Genomic DNA, 26,542 nt, shown 5'->3' on the forward strand with positions numbered 1-26,542 from the left:
GATTGGAAATCTGGGTGCTGGGTGCAGATCACAGTCCTCTGCAGGCACAAGGCACCACCTGACATAGTAGGGGGGGGATTCTTGCTTTTTCTAACTCAACTAAAATTCCAATTATTTTTGAAAGAATTTAAAGGTTAACTAAACCCAGGTATAAGTGTGCAATATGTTTTATGGGACGGGTGGTCTAATCCACTGAAGCTGCTGTACACACAGATATATACAGCACAAGCCCTATGACTAAAGATGGCCATACATGATCATGCCAAACGAGCAGATCTTTCCCTGATATTCCCACCAACTGCAGGGCAATATCGGGTTAATCTGAATGTTTGGGCCTAGAATGAGAAAGAGAATGGGCGCTGAGTAGCGTAGCCACCTTTTCGGTTGGTGGATGCGGCTGGGATGGGTCATGGGAATGGGACAGAGCTGTGATGCGGTTGCCTGATCGCCGTGGCGACCATGGGGAATCTAGCCAGTTTTCCTAATTTGGAAAACCAGGCAGGAAGTTTTGACCCTGGTAGCACTTCAAAATACCGGGCTGTCCAGGTTAAAACTGGACAAGTGGCAAACCTAGCGCTAAGGGGTCGTAGGACCACATTACTAGCCGATGTGGTCCTCAATCGAAAAAAAAATCAAGCCTCCCAGATTGATATCTGCCCGATATTTGCCCTGATTAACTGCCGAATTGCTCTAAAGGACTTATATCTGCAGCTTTAAACTGCCCGTGTATAGGGGCACATTAAATAGTTTACTAATGAAATGTGGGTGTCATGTATAACTTCTGCCCAGGTTCCCATTTATTTTAGAGCCCTTGTACTTGGAAGTAGTTTAAAGAGCTCTTTTTCCAAGAATTCTTTTCAGTGTGAGGTTATATCCATGGGAGAACAATCACTTGGATAGGCATTTTGGGCAAATAAATAAAAAAATAAAATGGACCTTATTTTTATGTGACCTTTTGTCTATTGTTCTTCTGAAAGGAAAGAAACGTCTATAATCTTTGTTATCTGGGAGCAAATAGGAAAAGATTTATGAAGACGGGATTATTTTTTATTCTTTACGAAATCTTCTTTTCAAGCTGGTTTCTTTGTGGCCTGGCTGGAAGCCTGTTTGAGATATAATGGGCTACACAGAAGTTCACATAGAAAGCAAAGAACATGCAAGGACATTTGCCGTGAAAAGAATCTTAAAGAATAGCCCACCTTTCTCTGTGAAGCCTGACGAGCTATTGAAAGCTTTTGTATCAAGGCCTCAGTATACATTTGTCTATTTCATCATGGGACTAAACTAGTGTATGTGAGTGAGAACAGGAGAGGAGAGAAAGTAACCGGTATCTTCTTCTCACTCAGGTGTTGGACTTATAGAAGCTTTACCCTACTGTGGCCCATCAGTTAGTATTAGCAATGATATCTAGTTGATGTACAAAAAAAAATAAAAACCTGTCTTAAATCTTTCCTAAGCAGAAGAACATCAGAGCAGCCTCTTTCTTTCTCCTGACAACTTCCTTGACTACTTGGTGGTCAGACTGGTGGGAAACTGACCAGCAGGTGGCGCTGTTGTAACAAAATTCATTCACATTAACAGTACATGTATCCCTTAATATCTTGGAATAATAAAAAAAACAATGAATCTAAATTACAAAAGTTCTTAGAATATCACTGAATGGCTGCCCCCATGGTTACGCAGCAGCTTGTTTATATAAACTATAGTAGTACTTATCTGTTATCTACTGTGTATTCTGTGCTTGAATGGCTGCCCCCATGGCTACACAGCAGCTTGTTTATGTAAACTATAGTAGTACTTATCTGTTATCTACTGTGTATTCTGTGCTTGAATGGCTGCCCCCATGGCTACACAGCTGCTTGTTTATATAAACTATAGTAGTACTTATCTGTTATCTACTGTGTATCCTGTGCTTGAATGGCTGCCCCCATGGCTACACAGCAGCTTGTTTATATAAACTATAGTAGTACTTATCTGTTATCTACTGTGTATTCTGTGCTTGAATGGCTGCCCCCATGGCTACACAGCAGCTTGTTTATATAAACTATAGTATTACTTATCTGTTATCTACTGTGTATCCTGTGCTTGAATCGCTGTCCCCATGGCTACACAGCAACTTGTTTATATAAACTACAGTAGTGCTTATCTATTATCTGCTGTGTATCCTGTGCCTTTTCACCTTTTATCATCTTAAATGGCTGCCCCCATGACTACACAGCAGCTTGTTTATACAAACTATACTAGTGTTTCTGAAGCAAACACACCAGTTTTACCAAGGCAGTGCAAAACTACATTATATATGTATTACTTTAACACACTTTTTTGGTGTTACTGTTCCTGTAATGCTCCCATCACCAGTGCCTGAGGCTTTGGGCCTCTACTCCCTACCCTAGTTTCAGTATTGGAAATTAATATAAGAGTCATTGGGTGAGATCTTTTAAAGCAACGAAACAAGTTGCATGGGGTGGAAGCCTTCCATAATATTGTTGCTCAACCATAAATTACTCAAAAATTGCCAGTATACTCCCAACATATCATCAAGGGTTAAAGCATTTTGGACGCAGTAGTCTGGCCACATCAGAGAGGATACCCACAGTTTCCTCCAAGGTACAGTAAATGGTCCCAACCTTCTCTGACAGTAAATATGATTTATGGAATGAATTGATGGAGGGGAAAAACATAATAATAAGTTGGAAAAGGTAGAAAACACTATCGCCTGTAAGGACAAGCCAAAATGTATTCATGTTTCCTTCAAGTTTATTTTCTAGCTGTATAATATTAACAGGGCAGTGTCTGTGTTGATTGGGAGAGCACTAATATACAATATGTAATGTTCCTCCAACAGGAGAACATGAGGTGGAACATGTTGCTGCTCCTGGTACTTGCTCAGTCCTCAATATTGCTAACTTCAGCATTGGAAGACAACTCAGGTAATGTACTGAATTTAAGTCAAGAACATCAGACATCAATATCTTGTAAAAACCAAGATGGGTGGCCATTAGGGCCTGGTTAGAACAAATTAATTGCTGCAGATGGACCATTATATGGGTGTTGTTGACATCAAAACCTCCTATATACATCAAAACCTCCTATATACATCAAAACCTCCTATATACAGTAGGTTTCTCCAACATTGTTAGGTTACTTTTCTTGGTTCTTCAGGGAGTGGACAGCTTGGTTGAACACAACATGATCCTCTAATAGCTGCTGTCGAACCCCAGGGAGAAGACCCTCGCAATAATGTACATTGTAATAAGCTATATATCTCGTTGAGGGTAATGTGTCCATGTCAGATCACCTTATTTCTTCTTTATACTAAGCTTCTTTTCTGGTGCTGTCAACCAAAAATACAAAGGCTCTCCAAATTCTCCCAGACAGATTTTGTATGGTATGTTCTCCGATGGTCATCTATCCAAGGATATCAAATAACACTATGCTCTTCACTAAACAGAGAACAGCAAGGCATTAAAGGTGACGATAGGAAGTCTTCCAGCCCGGCCTGTGCTAACAGGGACCCTCACCATACCATGTCACATCAGGTACCAGTCACCATCTGAAGTCCTCAGCGTTGGGCGTCAAGCAGTGCTGGCAACACCAAGAATAAAATGGAGCTTCATCTCCCAAGGAAAGGAGGTGGAAATACTAGTGGCAAGGGGCCGCAAGGTTAAGATCAGTGAGGGCTACCGTGTCCGTGCCTTGATGCCACATTATGCTGAGTCAGTCAATGATGCCACATTAATCTTAAACAGCCTAATAACTAATGACTCAGGGATCTACCGTTGCCATGTACAACATGGTATAGAAGATGACTATGACATGCTGGAGGTCAAAGTAAAAGGTAAAGTCTCAGATATGCTTAAAAAGAAGTTCATTCCATATTTTAGTATGATTTTTGGTTGTGTGGTTCTGTGACCATATAAAGGCACAAGGCTGCAGGCTGAGTTATACAGGGAACTCTGAGTATCACTCATGTATTATAAGGGATAATGTACCCCCTACTGTAAATGATAAGGATATTAGAAGTCACTGAGGGGTTGTTCTGTGACCATATAAAGGCACAAGGCTGCAGGCTGAGTTATACAGGGAACTCTGAGTATCACTCATGTATTATAAGGGATAATGTACCCCCTACTGTAAATGATAAGGATATTAGAAGTCACTGAGGGGTTGTTCTGTGACCATATAAAGGCACAAGGCTGCAGGCTGAGTTATACAGGGAACTCTGAGTATCACTCATGTATTATAAGGGATAATGTACACCCTACTGTAAATGATAAGGATATTAGAAGTCACTGAGGGGTTCTGTGACCATATAAAGGCACAAGGCTGCAGGCTGAGTTAAACAGGGAACTCTGAGTATCACTCGTATTATAAGGGATAATGTACCCCCTACTGTAAATGATAAGGATATTAGAAGTCACTGAGGGGTTGTTCTGTGACCATATAAAGGCACAAGGCTGCAGGCTGAGTTATACAGGGAACTCTGAGTATCACTCGTGTATTATAAGGTATAATATACCCCCTACTGTAAATGATAAGGATATTAGAAGTCACTGAGGGGTTGTTCTCTGACCATATAAAGGCACAAGGCTGCAGGCTGAGTTATACAGGGAACTCTGAGTATCACTCATGTATTATAAGGGATAATGTACCCCCTACTGTAAATGATAAGGATATTAGAAGTCACTGAGGGGTTGTTCTGTGACCATATATAGGCACAAGGCTGCAGGCTGAGTTAAACAGGGAACTCTGAGTATCACTCATGTATTATAAGGGATAATGTACCCCCTACTGTAAATGATAAGGATATTAGAAGTCACTGAGGGGTTGTTCTGTGACCATATAAAGGCACAAGGCTGCAGGCTGAGTTATACAGGGAACTCTGAGTATCACTCATGTATTATAAGGGATATTGTACCCCCTACTGTAAATGATAAGGATATTAGAAGTCACTGAGGGGTTGTTCTGTGACCATATAAAGGCACAAGGCTACAGGCTGAGTTATACAGGGAACTCTGAGTATCACTCATGTATTATAAGGGATAATGTACCCCCTACTGTAAATGATAAGGATATTAGAAGTCACTGAGGGGTTGTTCTGTGACCATATAAAGACACAAGGCTGCAGGCTGAGTTATACAGGGAACTCTGAGTATCACTCATGTATTATAAGGTATAATGTACCCCCTACTGTAAATGATAAGGATATTAGAAGTCACTGAGGGGTTGTTCTGTGACCATATAAAGGCACAAGGCTACAGGCTGAGTTATACAGGGAACTCTGAGTATCACTCATGTATTATAAGGGATAATGTACCCCCTACTGTAAATGATAAGGATATTAGAAGTCACTGAGGGGTTGTTCTGTGACCATATAAAGGCACAAGGCTGCAGGCTGAGTTATACAGGGAACTCTGAGTATCACTCATGTATTATAAGGGATAATGTACCCCCTACTGTAAATGATAAGGATATTAGAAGTCACTGAGGGGTTGTTCTGTGACCATATAAAGGCACAAGGCTGCAGGCTGAGTTATACAGGGAACTCTGAGTATCACTCATGTATTATAAGGGATAATGTACCCCCTACTGTAAATGATAAGGATATTAGAAGTCACTGAGGGGTTGTTCTGTGACCATATAAAGGCACAAGGCTGCAGGCTGAGTTATACAGGGAACTCTGAGTATCACTCATGTATTATAAGGGATAATGTACCCCCTACTGTAAATGATAAGGATATTAGAAGTCACTGAGGGGTTGTTCTGTGACCATATAAAGACACAAGGCTACAGGCTGAGTTATACAGGGAACTCTGAGTATCACTCATGTATTATAAGGGATAATGTACCCCCTACTGTAAATGATAAGGATATTAGAAGTCACTGAGGGGTTGTTCTGTGACCATATAAAGACACAAGGCTGCAGGCTGAGTTATACAGGGAACTCTGAGTATCACTCATGTATTATAAGGTATAATGTACCCCCTACTGTAAATGATAAGGATATTAGAAGTCACTGAGGGGTTGTTCTGTGACCATATAAAGGCACAAGGCTACAGGCTGAGTTATACAGGGAACTCTGAGTATCACTCATGTATTATAAGGGATAATGTACCCCCTACTGTAAATGATAAGGATATTAGAAGTCACTGAGGGGTTGTTCTGTGACCATATAAAGGCACAAGGCTGCAGGCTGAGTTATACAGGGAACTCTGAGTATCACTCATGTATTATAAGGGATAATGTACCCCCTACTGTAAATGATAAGGATATTAGAAGTCACTGAGGGGTTGTTCTGTGACCATATAAAGGCACAAGGCTGCAGGCTGAGTTATACAGGGAACTCTGAGTATCACTCATGTATTATAAGGGATAATGTACCCCCTACTGTAAATGATAAGGATATTAGAAGTCACTGAGGGGTTGTTCTGTGACCATATAAAGGCACAAGGCTGCAGGCTGAGTTATACAGGGAACTCTGAGTATCACTCATGTATTATAAGGGATAATGTACCCCCTACTGTAAATGATAAGGATATTAGAAGTCACTGAGGGGTTGTTCTGTGACCATATAAAGACACAAGGCTACAGGCTGAGTTATACAGGGAACTCTGAGTATCACTCATGTATTATAAGGTATAATGTACCCCCTCTCCCCTCCTTTAACTACTGTAAGTATATTAGAACTTCATCCAGTGCAAAATTATTGAACTTTTTTGAGAGCATAGAAGTGTATAAATGATTATTTATACAAACAAACCATTTTAAATGTTTATATTTATAAACTACTATATATATTTACTTTAATATTTTGTTTTTAACCTTTATTCTGTAGGGGTTGTGTTCCTGTATCGAGAAGGAATCGCACGCTATGCTTATACTTTCTCTATGGCGCAGGAAGCGTGCAACAGAATTAAGGCCACCATTGCTACACCAGAACAGCTTTTGGCTGCTTATCATAGTGGCTATGAGCAGTGTGATGCTGGATGGATTTCAGACCAAACTGTCAGGTATGGCGAAATGTCAACTTTAATGAAAAAATGTCAGGAGTTATATTTAAATATGTCTCTATATCAAAAGGGAAAATATCATATAGGGGAGAATAAGCTTATGTAAGTGGAATGTTTTAGGAGATAGGAAAGAGATGGAAAGTGTCTGAAAAGTTTTTTAAGATATAAAAATAAAAGAAATAAATGTGATTATTATTTAGAGATTTAGTAAACCCTAAGGGGGTTATTTATCAGTAAATCTGATATGTACTCTGACCAAATCCACACGGGTCATTTCCCCTTATTTATCAATACATTTTCCCAAAAAGTTCCAGTGCAGGAAAAAACTCGAAAAAATCATGAAAATCGTACGAAAATTCATACACATTGTTTGGATTTTCCACCTGAAAACTTTAGAATTTTTGCCCGAAAACCACACAATCCTCGAATTTTTGCTCGAAACCCAGCGCAGAACAGGATATCTTCGGGACTTCTCTCACTGTGGCAAATTCACTAAGATTCGTAGTTTCGCCATCGCTCCGCAAATTCACTAAAGTCCGAAGTTGCGCTCAGGGGTAGCGTAAGGTTGCGAAGTTGCGCTAGCGTTGATTCGCTAAGCGAAGTTACGCTAGCGATGGTTAATTTGCATACGGCGCCAAATTCAAATTTCAATGGAGGAACACGTACAATCACTACACAAGCCTGGGAAACCTTCAAAACATAGAATTTTTTATTTTTTTTGCCCTACACATGTGCCCACTGTATAGTTAAGTTGCCATGAGTTAGGAAATGTAGGGGGGAAGGAGGGGAGCCCCAAAAATTTTTTCGATCTTTTTCAGCCTATCACCCATAATATAGAAAAAACGCCAGCGTTTTTTGGGACTTAGAAAAAATGTTAACTTTTTTTGAAGCAATCCCTATCTACTCTATTGCGCTTCGCCAGGTCTGAGGTGGCGAAGGAAGTCTAGCGTAAAAGGTAGCGTTCAGTACACTGCACGCGTTAGTGTATTTGCGTAGTTCCGTCCGTAGCGAAAATTCACCAGGCGTAAGGGTGCGAAGTAACACTAGCGAAACTACGCCAGCGTTCGTTAGTGAATTTGCGAAGTAACGAAAATGCCCAACGCTAGCGAATTGACGCTTAGTGAATTCGTAGCTTTGTGAATTTGCCCCACTGACTTATATACAACCTTGGCAGGTCTGAGATGCTGGATTTTCTGCCTCTGACTTTTTCCATCCGCGGGGTATAATAAATCACAACAAATTCTAGGCTTTTTTTTCACAAAAAATTTGGATTTCATAACAAAAACAACCTGCATTTTTCGAGTTTCTGGCATTCGGACTTTAATAAAAAACAAAAAACCCTAAGTATACACTTGGACACCTTAGAGATTTGGTATACTCTAAATTACTAAATTATAGTTTTCACCCAATGTATCCGTGAAGGTTTTGTTGAGAATGATTCCCATTGGGCGGTGTCTGCCTTCTTCAGATACCCAATCCAGATCCCAAGAGATGGTTGCTATGGGGACATGGATGGTTTCCCTGGAGTCCGGAATTATGGTGTGCTGGATCCAGATGACATGTATGATGTATACTGCTATGCGGAAGAACTGAATGGTAATTTAGCTTTATATTATAAAGTGAAGCAGCTGCTGTTTTAGATTATTATTTTTATATTGTTGGAGGTCTAGCCGCCAATTTTTCATTCATCCCTCACTTTCTGTAGGCAGCAATATAATTCCTCATCTTCAGTAGACCTTTACAGAAATGCCAGTAGATGGTCATGGTTTGGCTTGCACAGTCATCCGTTGAAGGAAAACATGATCCAGGAATATAAGTGTTATTTTAGGAAGACATTTGGCTTTTTGCCAATAGTGCTGCTCCAGCAAAATTCTGCACTGAAATCCGATTCTCAAAAGAGCAAACTGATTTTTTTATATTTAATTTTGAAATCTGACATGGGGCTAGACAGTTTCCCAGGTGCCCCCAGTCATGTGACTTGTGCTCTTATAAACTTCAGTCTCTTTACTGCTGTACTGCAAGTTGGAGTGATATCACCCCCTCCCTTTCCCCCCAGCAGCCAAACAACAGAACAATGGGAAGGTAACCAGATAACAGCTCCCTAACACAAGATAACAGCTGCCTGGTAGATCTAAGAACAGCACTCAATAGAAAAATCCATGTCCCACTGAGACACATTCAGTTACATTGAGTAGGAGAAACAACAGCCTGCCAGAAAGCAGTTCCATCCTAAAGTGCTGGCTCTTTCTGAAATCACATGACCAGGCAAAATGACCTGAGATGCACCTACACACCAATATTACAACTAAATACACTTGCTGGTTCAGGAATGACATTTTATATTGTAGAGTGAATTATTTGCAGTGTAAACAGTCATTTAGAAATAAAATCTACACCATAAAATCATGACAGAATCATGACAAGTAAACCTTTAAAATAAGTGAATGTAAAATTGATGAGAGTGATATTCTAAGCACTTTCGAGATTTACATTCATTATTTATTTTGTTTTAATTCCAAGAAATTAAGGTATACATGTACTGTTAATATGAATGAAGTGCCACCTGCTGGTCAGCAGGGCAGCCATCAGGGGGGGACAGGGGGGAGAGTTGTAGAGGGCCCCGAGGGTAAGGGGGCCGGCCACACCACACTTACTTGATTAGAGAGGCCCCCCATCTTTCTGAGAGCTGCTGACTTCGAGAAGGCATGGACGTTTAAGGGGCCCTGGCCACCAATTTTGTTATAATGTGGGGGGGGGACCCTGGCCACCAATTTTGGCCATCAATGTTTTTTTTCTCATGTGGGGTCCTAGCCACCAATATTTTTTAATGGGGGGGCCCTAGCCACAAATGTTTTTTTATGGGGGGCCCTGACCACCAATAAAAAAGTCGTAGTCGAAGGTCGAAGTAGCTCATTCGATTTGAAAATTCAAAATTTTAAATTTTTTTACTTGGAATCCTTCACTCGAGCTTAGTAAATGTGCCCCTACATGTATCCCTTAATATCTTGGAATTGCAACAAAATAAATAATGAATGTACATTACAAAAGTGCTTAGAATAGGACTCTCATCAATTTTACATTCACTTGTTTTAAAGGTTTACTTATTGTTTAAATCTGAGTACTATTAAGTTGACATAAAATTCCATGTTTAGCGGGCACTCAAAGGCTAGTGTAAGGTGCAACGTAATGGGCGCAAGGGAACCTTGTACTTTGCATCTCATTCATAAGGGTTGCAGCTCAGCTTAGGAGTTCCAAATGCCAAGAATTTGACAGTTAAGGGCGTCTATAGACGCATTGATAATATTGTACAAAACAAATTTTAGTACGATTCTCGATGCGTGTATGGTGGGAGACGAGCTGAACGATATCAGCCGAAGAATTGGCTGCCGGTCGGCTCGTTGATTTATTATACCTGACGATTCAGCTCTACACGTGTGTATTGAAACGAACGATCTTTCTTGGAAAGATCTTTTCCAGAAAATCTCTATTGTAACGTCTATGGCCACCTTAAAGGATAAGTAAACCTTTGAAATAAGTGAATGTAAAATTGATGAGAGTGCTATTCTAAGAATTTTTGCAATGTACATTCATTATTTATTCTTTTTTCATTTCAAGATATTAAGGGATACATGTACTGTTAATATGAATGAATTTTGTTACAACAGCGCCACCTGCTGGTCAGAGCAGCCTCTTTCTTTCTCCTGACAACTTCCTTGACTACTTGGTGGTCAGACTGGTGGGAAACTGACCAGCAGGTGGCGCTGCTGTAACACAATTCATTCATATTAACAGTACATGTATCCTTTAATATCTTGGAATGAAAAAAGAATAAATAATGAATGCAAATTACAAAAGTGCCTAGAATAGCACTCTCATCAATTTTACATTCTCTTATTTTAAAGGTTTACTTATCCTTTAAGTACAAAATAAGGATGCATCTCAAGGTAATTGGTAACGGAGGCCCAGATATTTATTGAATTAAATTATCTTTATGCTTTTTGATTTTGAATACAATCCTACATTGTGTCTTCTTCTAGGTGAAGTATTTTTGGGTACTACACCTAATAAGTTCACCCTGCATGAAGCAAGGGACTACTGCAAAAGGCTGGGCACCAGCATTGCAACCACAGGGCAACTCTATGCTGCGTGGAACCAGGGGCTTGATCAATGTAGCCCTGGGTGGCTCTCAGATGGAAGTGTGAGGTATCCAATTGTCACACCAAGAGACAGATGTGGGGGCAATGCTTCTGGCGTTAAAACTATATTTATGTTCCGTAATCAGACTGGATTCCCAGACTCCATGGCCAAATATGATGTCTACTGCTTCAGAGGTAAAGCTTAGCAATCACATTACAAAAACACATTAAGAAAGAAAGTAATTTGCTTAGCTTTAATGCTGTTGCATGTCTTGGGTGCAGTGCATGCAATATTGGTACATTTATCACTGTTATTATAGATATCTTATAAAATGTTTAAAATGTTTGAACTATTTCAGGCCTGGTTTGATAACATTAGTCAGATGTAAATGAAAATGCAGTGATCAAAACTTTATAATGCTGTAATCCTCTTCATCTGCATGCACCAAGCTTAATTTCTGATACTAATGTGTTACCAACAAATAATTTTTTATATGACTTTTTTTTATTCATGACCCAGGCTGAAACTTTGACATGTTTTGCAGATAAGAGCCGGTTTGCACCGCAAAATCTGGATGATGGTCAACCTGCTCCAGCTGAGAAGGTCCAAAATGTTATAACTTTAACAGAAAGCTTTAAGGAGCTAATGTTACCTGAAGCCAATGCTGAAAATGAAGCTCAAGGCTTTGTGGACTCCATACCACTAAACAAAACAAAGATGGCAGACAGTCAACAGACACTAGAAGAGCTAAGGGAAACCATTACGAAGGAGCAAGAATCCACTCTCCAAGAGTCAACGCCAACTATAAAGAGTTCTCCTGTGGTTGTAGAACAAGAACGAGAAGATGACAAGGAGGAAGAAATAGCAAAGGAAGATGCTAGTTTCACCCAAAAACCTTCAGGTGACATTTCAGTGACTGTGTTCTTGGATTCGGTTGTGTATTGCTCCTTAGACAATAACCCTGCCATCACTTTCCCCACTTGTCTTGCTCCTTATGTATAATGCTCCTGTCTTGTGATACCAATCCCCTATCTGTAAGGAAAATTAATACAAAGGCACTATCTTTTGCTTTCCAACCATCCATTTGAACCTGTATAACTCCAGCAGTTCCTTTCCCCTTACCCACGACATTATAAAGATAAATGGGACTAATTTGTATTGTTTGCATTCAAACCATAATGCAATTTATACATGAGTTTGAACTTAATCATGGCTTCTTGCTTCTAATTTAATATAACAGTTTTTAAAGCAGAGTAGAATAGAAACAGGGCTGTAAAAGGACTCAAAATCTGCCATTCAAAGATCTTTAGCTGAAATATTTTGATAACATATGTTGTATTATTTTTATCTGGCAGAGACCAAGGCTGCGTTCATCCCACAGAACAAATCTGGTTCGTCTTTCCAAGAGACAATAAGTAGCTTGTTGGAGGAAAGTACTGCCGTTCCTATGCAGCTAATTCCAGGTGAATCCACCACTGAAGAAGTTCTTGTAAATGCAGAAAATGACTACTTTTATGACAATATCACGAATTTGCCAGATGAATTTGGCTCTGAGGAGTCAGGAACATTAAACCAGACTTTTTATACCCCTACCCAATCACCAAAGAAAAGTCCTGACCAAGTTATGAATAACCACGGTGCAGATGAAAATGAGGATGTTTATAATATCTCAGTGACCACTACTCAGCAATCAGAAGCTCTTTCTAATCCAACTGACCCAACACAAGCTGCTTATGTTACCAATTTAGCTGGTAGTGGCATAGATAACAAAGATGGTGGTAATCCTCTACCGCATTCCACAGGCGATATAGATGATACAAGTTCTGGAGGGTTTCCTACTTTTAAACCTGGAGACCTTTCTTTTAGTACCTCTGATGCCGGAGCACAGGTTTTTGAAGCATCTGGACATGGAGATAATTTATTTACAGAAGGTCTAAACAGCAGTCCAAAACCCTTTGTGAGTTTATTAAAAGAACTTGTTACCAGTGAGTTTCCTGTATCAACAAAACCTCCCATGTATTCTGTGGGCGCCAGACTAGATGCAGACACAAATCTGTCCACAACACAAGTAGATTCATCACCAGAATCCAGTGGTCAGAGCAGCTCACAAGGCACTTGGCAGGAAGCAAGTGGGGATGGCTCTGGTTCCTTATGGTTTGAGTCAAGTGGACAACCCAACAGCACACAAGATGCCTCTATTGACATGATTGAGCACTCAGGAAACCCAACCAGCCACCCTAAGATAACACAAGTTACACAAAGTGTGGCCTATTCTACAAAGTTCTTTGGCAAGAACCCAGTTGAAAAACAGGGTGAAAAGCAAGAGACTGCAACTGTACAAACCTCTCACCTAATAAGTTCTGTTATCTCTACAGAAAGGCAAAAAAATGTCAATGTGAATAGCCTTTCTTCAACAGCCTTACCAAACATGGAAGAAAATTCCCACAAACCCAGTTCAAGGGAAGCTACAACTGTATCACCACTCGATTATGTTCCTCTCAGGTATACAATATCCCCACCACCTACTAATAGGACTGAAGATGCTACCACTCATATTCTGGAGAAGACAGCCCACCCAAACGTGTCTATGAGTGCAACCAACCCACCACCTTCAATGCCAACAGAAAGAGCAATTCTGGGAGCCTCAATAAATTTGTCAGGTAACCCTCATTTCTGCACAGCCGTTCTCCTTTCATTGGCCATCTACATCAATACCTTGCACTGAATGCCCCTCTTCTTCTGTGCTTTCCTATCTCACTATTCCATTAGAATCAAATTTCTGCCGTTCCACTTGTCAAACCAGTTCTGCTCATGCAAGAGTGCACATTGGGCTTTTTTTTTACTTCTATGAAGTAATTTTTTTATGAATGTTTCCATGAAAAATAAATGAAAAGCTTTTTTTTAGAATTAAAGCAGTTACATTAAGTTCTATAATCTTTATTTTCTGCCCTTTCTCTGTGTGTTCCTTGTGTCTTTGTCTGTCTCAATCTTTAGCTGAACCTTTCTGTTATTTTAACTGTTGACGCAAATGTAGAGTAGAAAGTCATTATTTGAAAACATATTGTCATTATATAGTTCCCCGTGAAAAAAAATCACCAAGGGGCATCCTATGGGGCAGGCAGTAATGACAGGGCACTATTGTGTCCTCTGTGTCTACATGCTGCCCTACTTTCTTGCCTATAAATATCTATATCACAGTCATAAGCGATGATACCTCTGACGTCCTTTGGCTGGAAGGTAGTAGAACTTCCTAAATGAATATAGGATTCTATTGAATTAAAGTGGGATTAAAGTAGAATGTAGATCATTTTTTCAAATGATATAAAAAGAACCACACTGTGATTATAATTACAGTTATTATAGTTTAATACATTGAAATGAAAAACTTTTTTAATGAAAAGGCTAGAAGACTCCCTGGCTCAACCCAATTAGCTCATCAGGTCTCATTAGTATTCTTCTTCTCTCTCTCTGCAATAGTGGTGTTAAAGTCCAGCTCACTACTTATGTTTATACTCTTTGCTTCTTCCCCTGGAAATCATCTTTAAAAATCACTTTGAAACTGGCCTTCCTGGGGGAGGGGGGGAGAACAAAGTAGTCAATTGGGGGGCAACCAGGTTGGAATGGAGGACAATCATTTGCTGTCCTAGATAATCTTGGAGCTATAGCAGGATCAGAGTTCCAATATTTTCAGATTTAACATATCTGTTACCTTAAAAATGGTGATCCTGACAAGATAATGGACTCAATGGAGGAACCAAGCCCAAAAAGTCTGATAACAACTGGTTTTAAAAGGGGAAATGAATACTGGAAAAGCAGAACAAAATACCCAGCTCACAAAAAGAGGGTGAAAGGAGTCTTTACATTAAGCAGAGACCTGGATTACAAAACTGATTATAGTGAGTAGACCAGATCATCTTAAAACCAAACTGTAGACCAGACTAGAAGACCCCTTAAAACAGTGGGAGTTTTTTTCCCCTCATTTGTGGTGCAACATTTGCTCAAGCCGCCTTAGCATATACCATGACATCAGATACATAAAAATATTGTTGTGTCAGTAATGCAGCTATAACTAATGTGAAAGAGCAATACTTTAAGTACTCATTCCTGATCTCATCTTGACCACCAGAATGACAAATAGACATTCTTCCCAAATGTCATCCTAAATGAAATTTAAATTTAGCCCCCCAGCAACTGCTTGAACCCCTCCAAGGGGGAACCAATCGTGGAGTTTGGAATTCATTGCCTTAAAGAAAAGGAAAAATTTATGAAAAGTTCAAGTTTTTATAGTTTTGAGTAACTGAAACAATGGAGTTTGTACACAACAATACTTTACATATATTATGGTATAGTATTTCCCTTTACTTTAGGCTCAGATTAATATTGTTCCCTCTGAACTGCCAATGAACATAGCCCAGACTGAGTTCATTTGCACCTTTTTTGTAAACCCATGACAGAGTGACAGAGTGTCTTCTGAAACACTTGGTCCTTACTACTTTCAAGCAGCAGTAGACTAACTGCTAATGGAAAGAACTGGGGACTCAACTGCAATGCTTCTCAAACAGAGGCTTTGATGGTGTAACTTCTTTATGTGAAATCAGCCTTATTCGGTAGCTCGATATACTGCAAATTTTCAAGGAAACTTGAAGGCCACATGGACCAAACAGAGGAGAGATAAGTGAGCAGCCAATTTGCGTTTATAGCAAAAACAAATGGGGTAACTGGCATTACCAACTCAATAACCTCAAAGAGATCCCCATGATCCCCTACACAACAATAATATATTGTCAGACTGGGGAATGTTTTAGTCTTTTGCACATTGTAAGCAATTCAGTAGCTTCCCTCTATGCCTTGTGTTGTAGATGTCTGCTACCCAAACCCTTGCGGAAATGGAGGGACTTGCATTGACGAAGAGGATGGAGACTTCCGTTGCCTGTGTTTGCCAGGCTATACTGGGAAAATCTGTGAAATAAGTGAGTGTATGGAAATTTTCTAGAAGGGCTGGTATGGCATTGACTCCACAGTTATGGCCCATGGGTGGGACCACACTACATGCTCAAAGTCAAATGGAGTTTAATAAGTGATAAATGTTGAAGTGCCGTGGGATTAAGGAATTTACTTAGTTATAAATATTTGGTAACTCTTCATAGGTTTGCTCATATAACAAACCACCTGACTCTTCCAGTGTAGGTGTTCTTCTTTACTAAGCACAGTAAAGCAGCAACTGCTCCCTAAGTTTGCTTCTAACATGTCCTAGATGCTTTGCCCATACTGGCCAGATAAACCAAGCTGAGGAAGTCATTGTAGCTGTTGCTTATGCAATTCCTTCAAGCTACTTGGACTTCTTAGAAAGAACCATATGGATTTAATTTACTTCAACGTCAACATTCCCTAATAATTGAGCATCAATGTTATCTTATTGAGATTGGCCAGTGGATGAGAATCCTGCTAAAGGGTGGATGAAGGACTAATGGCTTTAAGGGTGTCCATGTGTACCTTAGAAAGCAAGATAAGGTTGAACCACCACAGTCTGTGTCTATTTATTATATAAACCTTAAATGTTGCATTTAGGCAATATTAGTATCAACTATACATTTAAGTCAAAATTGGAACCATCAGCCATCCCCCAACTCACTATGCTGGATAAGTAGGCTAAACAGAAGTATCTGACTCCTGAACCTGTGACTCAGTAGTCACAACAGCACCTCGGGCAAGCATTCCCCACTGTCCATGAGCTAGTGCACACCAAGTTTAAAACTTCAGGTAACAAATTTTACAGACTCTGTGGAAGGATATTTCTTCCTCCTAATAGCCAGAGAAATAGGGTGCTTAAGTCACTTCTCCTACTGTTTTCATCCATGGGTATTTTTAAGTGCACCTAAAATATTTTCAGGGGGTATTAAATAAAAAAATTATAAACAACTTTCTGGGGAAAAAAAATCACAATGCTTTGCCTGTATACCTAATCTTTCCATAGCACATAATTGTACAGGTCATATGGTGGCTGGTTTCATACAGAAGCCCAAGAGTAGACCATGGTCTATTTTACACATGATCTAATGCCCCTCTCTCGCTTAGATGTAGAGAAGTGTTTGGGTGACTGGGATGCCTTCCAGGGATTCTGCTACAAACATTTCCATGCAAGACGAAGCTGGGAAGAGGCAGAGAACTTCTGTCGAGAGGCTGGAGGGCACCTAACCAGCATTATGACCCCGGAAGAGCAAGAGTTTCTCATCAGTAAGTGTTTATTATATTGAATGGTTTATGTACCCCTGACTTGTGGACCTGGCATTGGGCCTGGGCTCTTTACATTACATCATTTGAAGTTGTTGGGCACAGTACATAATCTATTTACCTAATTCACTGCACTTTTTGAGCTTACACTCCATTTTGAGGTCCAACATTCACTTTAGCTCAAGGAAACGTTACAGCTATATTTATAAAAAGACTGCTGTATAAACCATTCACCCACAGTGCCAAAAATATCAATAACAACAAATGTGTTCAACCCACATCTCATCCAAACTGGCCTTCAGGTTGGGCTTGCAGGTGTACCTAGGAGAGCAAAGAACCATTTTATACAAATTTCACCGTCCAGAGCACTGGTCTAGGCACAACCCCTCTCCGGCCCGCTCCGACCCACTAGGCACATGTGCAATATAGTCTGTGCTAATGCATGAATGCAATACTTTCCATGCCGATTCTGTAGGATGTTTCCAATGATGGGCTGGGGGATTAGAAATTAAAAGGGAAACTTGTTCTGTAGATCTAATCACTGACTGACTGCCCACCTTACTGCCCTGCTGCCCATGACACAGACCCTCAAGTGCCTATAAAAAAATACAACTCTGCTGCAGGTCTAGTAACTTATAGCAACCAGCCAGGTAACCAGTAAATATTACCTTCAGTTTGGTTGCTATAGGTTATAAGATCTGTACTTGTTATTGTCTTCCCTGCAACATTGCAGAACTGCTGTAGCCTTTACTTTGTGTAGATTTGATCAGGGTCTATGAGACCACCCCATGAGACCACCCCATGCCCCAGCTGCCTAACCAAGCCTTGTAATTCTCCACTCCAGAATAACCTGTACTTTGTTAGCATCCCTTATCCAAAATCAGCAGTCCCTAGGTATCCCATTTACAGTTTATGGTCATTCTGTATCCAAATTTACTGTGACAGGTCCAGCTATTGCTCTAATGAATGTTCTTGTACTGCAGGGACTGTCTGCAGTCAGTACATCTGCACTGCAGCAAGGAGCCTCTGTAGCAGTGAGGCTGTTCCACTTGTCTTATTTTAAACAGGTCTTTCCTATACTGGCTGATGGTGCCTGTCCTACCTGTTTTTGAACTACAACTCTCAAAATTCAATGACAGCCAATGGAGCAGTATACTTTGAGATGCAGGGACCTCAAGTGTTCCCTGAATATATATATATATATGAAACAATTGTTAAAGTTCTCTTTAAGGCAATGGGCTGTTGCGCTGATTTCCATAATCAGAGGGCCCATAACTCCTCCAATGTAACTTTGGGGTTCCACCAGAGCTGTCCTCTTCCTCCTCCTCCTGGACTCAGATTAGAAATGAATGTGTAGCAGTCTGGATATAAACAAGTAGGATGGCTGCACTGAAGGAACCAAGTTGGGACAAACTAGGGGGCACTATCTCTTTCTTGGAGATCAGCAAAGCATCCCTGGGCATACTTTATTTTCCCTAAACAATGTTATGCCTACCCCAAAACAGCATCCAATACCCCAAAACATGCACTCTGTGTAAGAACATGGAGAGACAAAGCACAAGATGTAAAACAATGGGGCAGAAAAGATATAAAACAATGGTGCAGAATCATTAAGGATGCCAAGGCTCTTCAAGGGCCATTGGATAATGTAAGGATGCTGTTGCCCAGAACAATTGCCCTCTGTGTCCTAAAAAAACCCTGGCTTTGAGCAATACAGAGCGAGACTTGAGTAGATTTAGTGCCTCTAGTTTCTCAACTCAAAATTTATTTTCCCTAGAACATCCTTCCCCAACCATCTCTATATTATGATTTGCCCTCTCCTTGCAGACAAATACAATGACTATCAATGGATCGGGCTCAATGACAAGACCATAGAAGGGGACTTCCAGTGGTCAGATTGGAACCCCCTGGTAAGTATTCGCTATATCATCATTAGCAACAAAAGAGACGGCGAGGAGGTCACTCTTGTTAACATGGCTTTATGGGTAATTATGGCTATAAGATCATTGTAACCAAAGGTCAGCAGTTTACCACCATGAGAACTTGAGCAGAATCAATCTGAACAAGATGAAGCCAAATCAGTGTAATATTGGCTTTTCCATTGCACTCACTAACGCAAGCTGAAACCACTTGATTTGACAAAAGAAGCCACTAAATGTCACATAAGGACTCTAGATCTGGAAATGTTCCACTGTTATAACCTAATTCTTAAACTGCCATCCGTGGACTCACAGCATATTTGCAGCTGTTTGAAGTAGAATGAAAGGTTGAAATATCATATATCGACCAATAGATCAATCAATCAGTTTTTTTTTGTTCCTTGTTAGCTCTATGAGAATTGGGCCCATGGGCAGCCGGACAGCTATTTCCTCTCTGGAGAGAACTGTGTGGTGATGGTGGGAAACAATGAGGGCAAATGGAGTGATGTCCCATGTAATTACCACCTCCCGTTTGTCTGCAAGATGGGACTAGGTAAGAGCGACAGGAAATCTACATTTCTACTCGTTTGCTTATAGGTATAACCAGTGGTTGTAGTGGCTCAAAAAGTGCAAAGATTTAATACAACATGTTTGATGCTGACATTTTAGCTTTGGCCACAAGTAACGCAACATTTGCACCCAATACACACTGCTTGGAGAACAGATTGCAAGAAGCTAACTGCTCCCACATTTGATGCTCATGCCCATTTCAGCACAACTCTCATTTTTAAATCCATATGTGACTTATTTTATAATCCATCCATCAATCTAATCCAATATATAAATGTAAAATACAGACACTCTCAGAAACGAAGTTCACCAACCATAAAAGGGCAATATTTAACACAGTGCCCGCAACACTATTTAAACAGCAGGCTGACATTTCATATCACAGTGTAACCGCATCATTTCATGACATGGTTCCCCAGCATTTCACAACACAGTGGCCCTAGGACTAATCAAAGAGATGGAATTGACCGATAGGAGCCAAATAACCTTGTTTGGGCTGGTAAGTTGCTCAATTCCAACAGAAACACAACTGAGGTGCATTATGAATATGCCTGGATGAAAGATCAATGGCTGAGGTCAGAGCTGGTGGTAGACTAGTAGACAGGTCCGAATAATAGGTCAGTGGTCAATACTAGGAGGTCAGCATGTACAGAATAGGACTTGAATAGGTAGTTACTTACACAATAGCACAGAGCCCAGAAATATAGGGAAAGAGTAAGGATTCAGGTACTAGTGATACATCCCCAAAAGAACTCAATGATCCACCAACCCCATAAATGATGATCTTCTGGTAGCTCAGCCAAGAGGAGGACATACTAGCCAGCACAAGGTCCATCGACTTCACAATGGCCCCAGTATTTCATGACACAGTGACTCCAGCATTTTATGACATAGTGACACCTGCATTTTATGACTCAGTGGCCCCTGCATTTCATGACACAGTGGACCCAACATTTCATGACACAATGGCCCCTGAAATTGATGATACAGTGACCCCAGCATTTCATGACATAGTGGCCCCAGCATTTCATGACACAATGGTCCTTGCATTTTATGACACAGTGGCCCCTGAAATTCATGACACAATGGACTCAGAATTTCATGAAATAATGGCACCAGCATTTCATGACACAGTGGTCCTTGCATTTTATGACTCAGTGGCCCCAGCATTTCATGACACAGTGACCCAGTCATTTCATGACATAGGTATACATCCCCGAAATAACTCAATGATCCACCAACCCCATAAAGCTTCTGGTAGTTCAGCCAAGAGGAGGACATACTAGCCAGCACAAGGTCCCTAGACTTGACAATGGCCGCAGCATTTCATGACACAGTGGCCCCAGCATTTCATGACATAATGATCCTAGCATTTCATGACATAGTAGTCCTCACATTTCATGACCTGACCTGAGCAGCAGAAGATAAAGGGTAACAACAAGAGGAATTTACTGTTAATAAGCAAAAAGTGGATACATTCAAAATCAATCATGGAAAAAAAGAACAAGATGGCATTATGCCTGTTTTAATGCACCAGTGGGCTTATTGTGTCTATTAAGGTAAATTAATTTAGATCCAGTCCTTGATCTATTATTATCATCTCATGTTATATTTAATTTATCAGGATCTTGTGGTCCATGACCTGGGTCTTCAGAAAGTGGTAGGCTAGAAAACCTTCTTCACTGTAAGAAATAGTTTAGAAATAAGTGCAAATAATTGGGCTTGATCAACTGAAACATCTTCATCTTTACCTATTCACTAGTCTCCTGTGGTCCTCCTCCTGATGTATCCAATGCCACCATGTACGGGAGGCCAAAATCAACCTATCAGATCAATTCAGTGGTTGGATACCGTTGCCAGGAAGGTTTCCTTCAGAGGAACTCACCAATCATTAGGTGCCAAGCAGATGGTTTTTGGGAGGAGCCCCAACTAAGCTGCATCTCCAGTGAGTAGAATCAAAGACCAAACTTGAGCTTTTGGAACTTCATGATAAGAACCAGAGGAAATAATACAATTTATAGTAAATTAAAGGCATTGTCCAACTTGATACAACAGAAATACCGAAAAAATTTTGCCTTGCATCTAATGATTGATCTCACACCCCTTCCTTTTCTTTGAACAGATGTCACATTTCAGTAATCAGATCCTTTGAAGTCCTATGTCCTTCCAATCTTTGTTCTAAGATGTTTACCACTTGGCTATAAGTAGAGTCTCTGAAAATGTATCCAAGACCCAACAGCTGCAGGATGGGGCCTCAGACCAACAATGGGTTTAAAACAGACTTAGCGGCACAAGAAGAGAATGGCGGCTATTTCTATGGACAGATCAATACACAGACTGCAGCCAGATCATACTCAACCTTACCGATTCACTTCTACATTACTGCAGCAAGACATGTTCAACAGCCCCCAATAAATGGATATACGTGCCAACAATACTGCCGGGTCTCTTATATTTATATGATCATAGGGAGGAGGGAATAAAACATTATAGTAACTCTTGTCATCCTTTACTATTAAGGTTAATATTAACTGTAATATTTGACTTATATAACCTTAGTTTGTAAATTATAACTGAGGATATTAGAAGTCAACTTGGAGTTCCATGAGTCTTTGGCCTCGTGATTTTATATGGTCATGGAGCTCTTCATGACTTATAATAGCCTTATATTTTACAATAGGGAGTACAGTATTCTCGATATAATCAGCCCTTTTTTACTGAAGAATTGGATCAGGTTATATAGAAGCTCTGGTGTAATATGCATCCTGCTATAGTTCCAGGGGTTATAATATTCCCGAAAAATTTGTGAAACTCAAAAACTGACGCCTGCGTCAATTTTGACGCCGGCATTAAAGTCAATGGCCATCCGAATAGAGTTAAAAAATTTTGACACCGAATTTTCACTGGTAAATTTTTTGAGGGAGTTTAGTGAATTAATTCACGAGTATAAAATTGATGAGGGGGCTATTCTAAGCACTTTTGTAATGTACAATCATTATTTATTTTGTTTTTATTCCAAGATATTAAGGGATACATGTACTGTTAATATGAATGAATTTCGTTACAACAGCGCCACCTGCTGGTCAGTTTCCCACCAGTCTGACCAGCAAGTAGTCAAGGAAGTTGTCAGGAGAGAGAAAGAGGCTGCTCTGATGTTCTTCTGCTTAAAAAAATTATTTTATCTCAAATTTTTCCTAAGCAGAAGAACATCAGAGCAGTCTCTTTCTACATGTATCCCTTAATATCTTGGAATAAAAACAAAATAAATAATGAATGTACATTACAAGAGTGCTTAGAATAGCCCCCTCGTCAATTTTATACTCACTTATTTTGAAAGTTTACTTATACTTTAAGGATATTTCCATAGAAAGTTATTTTATATTACAGTGGATATTATAACCCCCAGGCATAATCATTAAAGGGATACTGTCATGGGAAAAATCGGAAAACATGTTTTTTTCAAAATTAATCAGTTAAAAGTGCTGCTCCAGCAGAATTCTGCACTGAAATCCATTTCTCAAAAGAGCAAACAGATTTTTTTATATTCAATTTTGAAATCTGACATGGGGCTAGACATATTGTCAGTTTTCCAGCTGCCCCAAGTCATGTGACTTATGCTCTGATAAACTTCAATCACTCTTTACTGCTGTTGGAGTGATATCACCCCCCTCCCCTTCCCCCCATGTCAGATTTCAAAATTGAATTAAAAAAAATCTGTTTGCTCGTTTGAGCAATGGATTTCAGTGCAGAATTCTGCTGGAGTAACACTATTAACTGATGTGTTTTGAAAAAAACATGTTTTCCGATGACAGGATCCCTTTAAGGATATTAGAAGTTATCATGTAGCATTCTCAGGCTTTGTATTGAAGGTTCAGGGTTAAATAAGCCCCTACATATCTTGCTCTTTATTAGCTAATAAAACATATGGGGAGTTTAATTCACTGTGGGGTTATATTTACTTACTATTTAGATTGCAAGCTACCTGGTCAGGCATTTCTGTAGTGCACTTTAACACATTGCTCTCCTATTGGTTCTCTGTTTTACTTCTGTTACTAGTTTGTGTTGTAACAATAACAATCATTCTAATGGACACGTTGGGCTTCTGATGAATGTATTTTATATTTATACTTGGATTGTAGCCTGGGAGACAGTGACACCATGTGGACAAGACTCATTAAAGCAGGCTGTTCTTCAAGTCATCTCGTTTTGTGTTCAATTAATTAAGGGTTAATGGGTTACTGTGTAACAGTGACACCATGTGGCGAAATCTAGTTAATGCACAGGTTCAAGTAGAGAGAATGGGAAGGTTAAAAACACTAATAATAAAAGTACATACACACATATACTGTATAGAGAGATTAAGAATAAAAAAACTAAAAATTAAAAAATAAAAATAGATTTTAGTTATATATTCTTCATTCAAAGAAAGAGTTAATTTTGCCAGTATATGTATAAATGTTACTTAACCCCTGGCACACAAACTGAAAGTCAATCACCTTTTTAAATTTAGTTGCCAAGCGCTGTCATTTTTGCAAATGAGTAATAGATTGAGTTTGTCAATGAATGCCACACAATTGCAAGAAGCAAACGGATTTAATTGTCCTTGGACTCTAGCATTTTTTTAAAGCACTTTTTTTTACTTCTGTGCATCCCCCGACATGTAAGGGGTCACCCCCAGATACACGACAATCAAGATACATGACAATGGACACGTTTCTGAAACAAGGGGTTGTTCACCATTAAATTAACATTCAGTATGATGTCGAGAGGGATATTCTGAGACAATTTGCGATTGGTTTTCATTTTTTATAATTTGTGGATTTTCAGTTATTTAGCTTTTTATTCAGCAGCTCTCCAGTTTGCAGTTTAAAATGTCTGGTTGCTAGGGTCCAAATGGCCTTAGCAACCATGCATTGATTTGAATAAGAGACTGGAATATGAACAGGAGAGGCCTGAATAGAAAGGTGAGTAGCAATAACAATATATTTGAAGCCTTACAGAGCATTTGTTTTTTCAGGGGGTCAATGACCCCCATTTAAAAGCTGGAAATAGTCAGAAAGAAGGTGAATAATTAAAAAAAATCCAAATAAAAATGAAGGCCAGTTGAAAAGTGGCTTAGATTTGGCTACTCTATAACATACTAAAAGTTTACTTAAGGGCAGAGACACATGCTGCTATTTGGGGAGATTCAAATCAATTCTTCTTCGGGCGGCTAATCTCCCCGAACTGATTAGAATGTGAATCACCGGCGGGATGGCATTTCCCGCGATTTGCCGCCGGCGAATAAATTCCCAAAACCATCGAGAAAATTCAAAAATGAAAACTTTTGGGGGAAGCAAAATGCCCCAAATTCGTCCATCACTATTCACAATATGAAAATCTGGGGGAATAACCAACATCTAAGCCACACCCCCAAACAGCACAAACACACCCCCACATGTCATGACCCTGCCTCCATTGGCCAATCAGCCCCCTAACATCACTGCTCCCCCTTTTAAGCTTTTTGCTTAAATTAAAGGATAAGTAAAGCTTTACATTAAGTGGATGCATTTGGAGTGAAAAGGTTTGAGAATAGTTTCTCATTTTGTTCCTAAGCAGAAGAACATCAGCCTCTTTCTTTCTCCTGACAACTTCCTTGACTACTTGGTGGTCAGACTGGTGGGAAACTGACCAGCAGGTGGCGCTGTTGTAACACAATTCATTCATATTAACAGCACATGTATCCCTTAATATCTTGGAATGAAAACAAAATAAATAATGAATGTACATTACAAAAGTGTTTAGAATAGCCTCCTCATCGATTTTACATTTTCTTGCTTAGTTATCTTTAATCATGAATAAATGTTACTTCCACTTTCATCCATCCACAATATTGTAACTGCAACAAACTCCAGAAGCAGAGGCTGGTGTTCTGGGGTTAATCAATGTCATTTTTATTGGGGAAGCATGGAGAAATATATACAAGAGGATGGGGTCGGGGGCTTCATGACAACAATAAACATATACTTGTAATAAATAAATAGTACATACATAGACATGAGAGTCACAACAACAGAAAAATATTGTTCAGTGGCATATAAAGCATGAGACTTGGAGCAATCATGTTGCCTTTGCACCCTTCCCACTGGCCAGGAAGTGACGGGTGCAACGGATACATTCCCACGTTTTATGTTTCATTAAAGGGGATCTAACCCCAATGGTTTTTTTAAACTGCTTGCCCCTTCCCCAACCCCTCCTTGTAACACAAGTGACATGGACAAACCCTTTGGGGCAGCTCTGCCCTTTGTTAGGTTGCGGGGAGGAGTTAGTTCCCCTTTAAAATATGCAACATTTATATGCAAATCTTTGGTAAGAACCTGATATTTTATTGTGAAATTTTAGTATTCATGTTAAATGAACAATTCAGCTCCTAACTGGGAAACCCGTAATGTAACAGGTGCCCGCTAGTAACCCCTAATAACATGGAGAATTTATCGCTCCGGTATTTTTTAACCAGTGATGGGCGAATTTGTCCTGTTTCGCTTCACAGTAAAATTTGTGGCATTCGCGAAACTTTCAATACGCGAATCTTGACACCGTCGCCAATTTGTGGGCGTCAAAATTGACGCAGACAGCAATTCCGATGCCGGCGACAATTTGATGCACATTAAAAGTCAATGGGCGTGCGTTTAATTG

The 26,542-nt window shown here is 39.8% G+C and overlaps 1 protein-coding gene across 2 annotated transcripts in view; it reads left to right on the top strand.

The window, feature by feature from the left end:
- The window catches only part of bcan.S (brevican S homeolog), a 43,256-nt gene extending 20,393 nt beyond the window's left edge, over nt 1-22,863 (top strand). For both annotated transcript variants that reach the window (XM_018233492.2, XM_041574477.1), the window contains exons 2-14: nt 2,846-2,930; nt 3,452-3,838; nt 6,836-7,010; nt 8,479-8,606; nt 11,048-11,341; nt 11,692-12,048; nt 12,503-13,807; nt 16,007-16,117; nt 17,223-17,381; nt 19,206-19,288; nt 19,706-19,850; nt 21,630-21,812; nt 21,990-22,863. In XM_018233492.2, coding sequence (XP_018088981.1) covers nt 2,846-2,930; nt 3,452-3,838; nt 6,836-7,010; nt 8,479-8,606; nt 11,048-11,341; nt 11,692-12,048; nt 12,503-13,807; nt 16,007-16,117; nt 17,223-17,381; nt 19,206-19,288; nt 19,706-19,850; nt 21,630-21,812; nt 21,990-22,006 — 3,429 coding nt within the window. In that variant the 3' untranslated portion in view covers nt 22,007-22,863. The remainder of the gene's footprint in view (nt 1-2,845; nt 2,931-3,451; nt 3,839-6,835; nt 7,011-8,478; nt 8,607-11,047; nt 11,342-11,691; nt 12,049-12,502; nt 13,808-16,006; nt 16,118-17,222; nt 17,382-19,205; nt 19,289-19,705; nt 19,851-21,629; nt 21,813-21,989) is intronic.
- Nucleotides 22,864-26,542: the final 3,679 nt, after the last annotated feature.

Source organism: Xenopus laevis, chromosome 8S, assembly GCF_017654675.1.
Source record: "Xenopus laevis strain J_2021 chromosome 8S, Xenopus_laevis_v10.1, whole genome shotgun sequence".
In the NCBI taxonomy this organism is placed as follows: Eukaryota; Metazoa; Chordata; class Amphibia; order Anura; family Pipidae; genus Xenopus; species Xenopus laevis.